Genomic DNA, 2,260 nt, shown 5'->3' with positions numbered 1-2,260 from the left:
CTCCTGCTCTGACTGTGGGAAGAGTTTCTCTCAACAGAACCATTTAAAATCACACCAASGTATACACACAGGAGAGAAGCCTTACTACTGCTCTGACTGTGGGAAGAGTTTCTCTCGATTRGATACCTTAAAATCACATGAACGTATACATACAGGAACGAAGCGTTACTACTGCTCTGACTGTAGGAAGAGTTTCTCCCACCAGGGTATCTTAAAAAAACACCAACGTCTACACACAGGAGAGAAGCATTACTMCTGCTGTGACTGTGGAAAATGCTTCACAACATCATCTGATCTAAAAGTTCACCAGAGAACACACACTGGAGAAAAGCCTTACATCTGCTCTGACTGTGGGAAGAGTTTCTCTCAACAGAACCATTTAAAAACACACCAACGTATACACACAGGAGAGAAGCCGTACTACTGCTCTGTCTGTGAGAAGAGTTTCTCTCAAGAGAGCAACTTAAAAACACACCAACGTATACACACAGGAGAGAAGCCTTACTCCTGCTCTGTCTGTGGGAAGAGTTACTCTCAAGAGAGCAACTTAAAAACACACCAACGTCAACATAAAGGAGAGATGCCTCATCAGTTCTCTCAGACCGGATAAGATTAAAATCACTCCATCACTCAGTTTTCATCTCATTGCTTGACTTGGACTGAAATAGGTGCCAGTACTGTTTTATATTTAGCTTCCACCACATACATCATTCATAATTAACTTATCTGTAATAAAATATAAATTGGTATGTGTTATTCACTGACATGTGGACTTAAACTTCATTGTGTTCTGTGACATTTTAATCACGTATAAGAGATGATCTCTTATCTATGTAATGTTTCTGTTGGGAGGTTAACACACTCTAGCAGATTGAATTAGTCTGTCATAGGTTGTTATTCTATTCGTATTATACGGTCATTCATCAGTCTGCCCCACAAAGGAAAATGTCAAACTCACTGATGTACTTTCTGCAGATTCAGTTTGTTATATTTTCCATGTTGTTAGAGAGTCAGGGTTGTACATTGTTATTAAAATAACAAGAATGATCAAATTGCATCAGTCAATAGTTTTTTTTTTACTACTACAGAATTTTCAGTTTCAGATAAGTATTCTTAACTATTTGGACAAGTAAAAAGATAATGTCAAGCCCTGACATACTTAAGAGTGGCAAACTGCACTATATATACTAAAGTATGTGACACAACCTTCAAATTAGTGGATTCGGCTATTTCAGCCACACCGTTGCTGACAGGTTATAAATCGAGCACACCGCCATGCATATCTCCATAGACAAACACCGGCAGTAAAATGGCCTTACTTGAAGAGCTCAGTTACTTTCAAAGTTGTGACTCGTCATAGGATGCTACCTTTCCAACAAGTCATCGTTCGTCAAATTTCGCCGTGCTAGAGCTGGCCCGGTCAACTGTAACTTGCTTTAGTTGTGAAGGTGGGAAACGTCTACCGAGCAAACAAGGTCTCAGCCACAAATGAGTGCATAAAAAACATATCTGTTCCTCGGTTGCCACTCACTTACGAGTTCCAAACTCGCCTCTTGGAACGCAATGGTCAGCACAAGAACTGTTTGTCTGGAGCTTCATGAAATGGGTTTCCATGGCCAAACAGCCACACACAAGCCTAAGATCACCATGCACAATGCTAAGCGTCGGCTGGAGTGGTGYAAAGCTCGCCGCCATTGGACTCTGGAGCAGTGGAAACGCGTTCTCTAGAATGRTAAATCACRCCTTACCATCTGGCAGTCCGACGGACGAATCTGRGTTTGGCAGATGCTAGGAGAACGCTACCTGCCYGAWTACATAGTGCCAACTGTAAAGTTTGGGGGAGGAGGAATAATGGTCTGGGGCTGTTTTTCATGGTTTGGGCAAAACCCCTTAGTTYTAGTGAAGGGAAATCGTAATGCTACAGCATACAATGACATTCTAGATGATTYTGTGCTTCCAACTTTGTGGCAACAGTTTGGGCAATGTCCGGGTGGTAGTKKTCCCATGGACGATTTCTCCCCTCTCTCTCCAGCTCTTTCATAGTTACCATTGGCCTCTTGCTTGCTTCTCGGTCTAATACCTTCCTTACCCGGTCACTGAGTTTTGGTGGGCGGCCTTCYCTAGTCAGAAGTAGCGGTTGTGCCATATTCTTTCCATTTATTTATTTATTTTTTAGAATGGATTTAACAGTGAGTTCTTGACCTACTGATGGTGTGGCTGCTATGACAACGGGCTGTTCAGACTGTACTCAGGCCTGTAC

At 42.2% G+C, this 2,260-nt stretch overlaps 1 protein-coding gene across 1 annotated transcript in view; it reads left to right on the top strand.

Annotated features, from left to right (window-relative positions):
• LOC112078912 (zinc finger protein 658B-like) overlaps positions 1-1,055 on the top strand; it is a 15,744-nt gene extending 14,689 nt beyond the window's left edge. Inside the window, 1 exon segment of the mRNA XM_070442179.1 lies at positions 1-1,055. Coding sequence (XP_070298280.1) covers positions 1-610 — 610 coding nt within the window. The 3' untranslated portion in view covers positions 611-1,055.
• The last annotated feature ends 1,205 nt before the right edge of the window (positions 1,056-2,260 follow it).

The sequence above is a fragment of the Salvelinus sp. IW2-2015 genome, unplaced genomic scaffold, assembly GCF_002910315.2.
Source record: "Salvelinus sp. IW2-2015 unplaced genomic scaffold, ASM291031v2 Un_scaffold6484, whole genome shotgun sequence".
Lineage (NCBI taxonomy): Eukaryota > Metazoa > Chordata > Actinopteri > Salmoniformes > Salmonidae > Salvelinus > Salvelinus sp. IW2-2015.
This window is presented reverse-complemented; position numbering and strand designations above follow the sequence as displayed.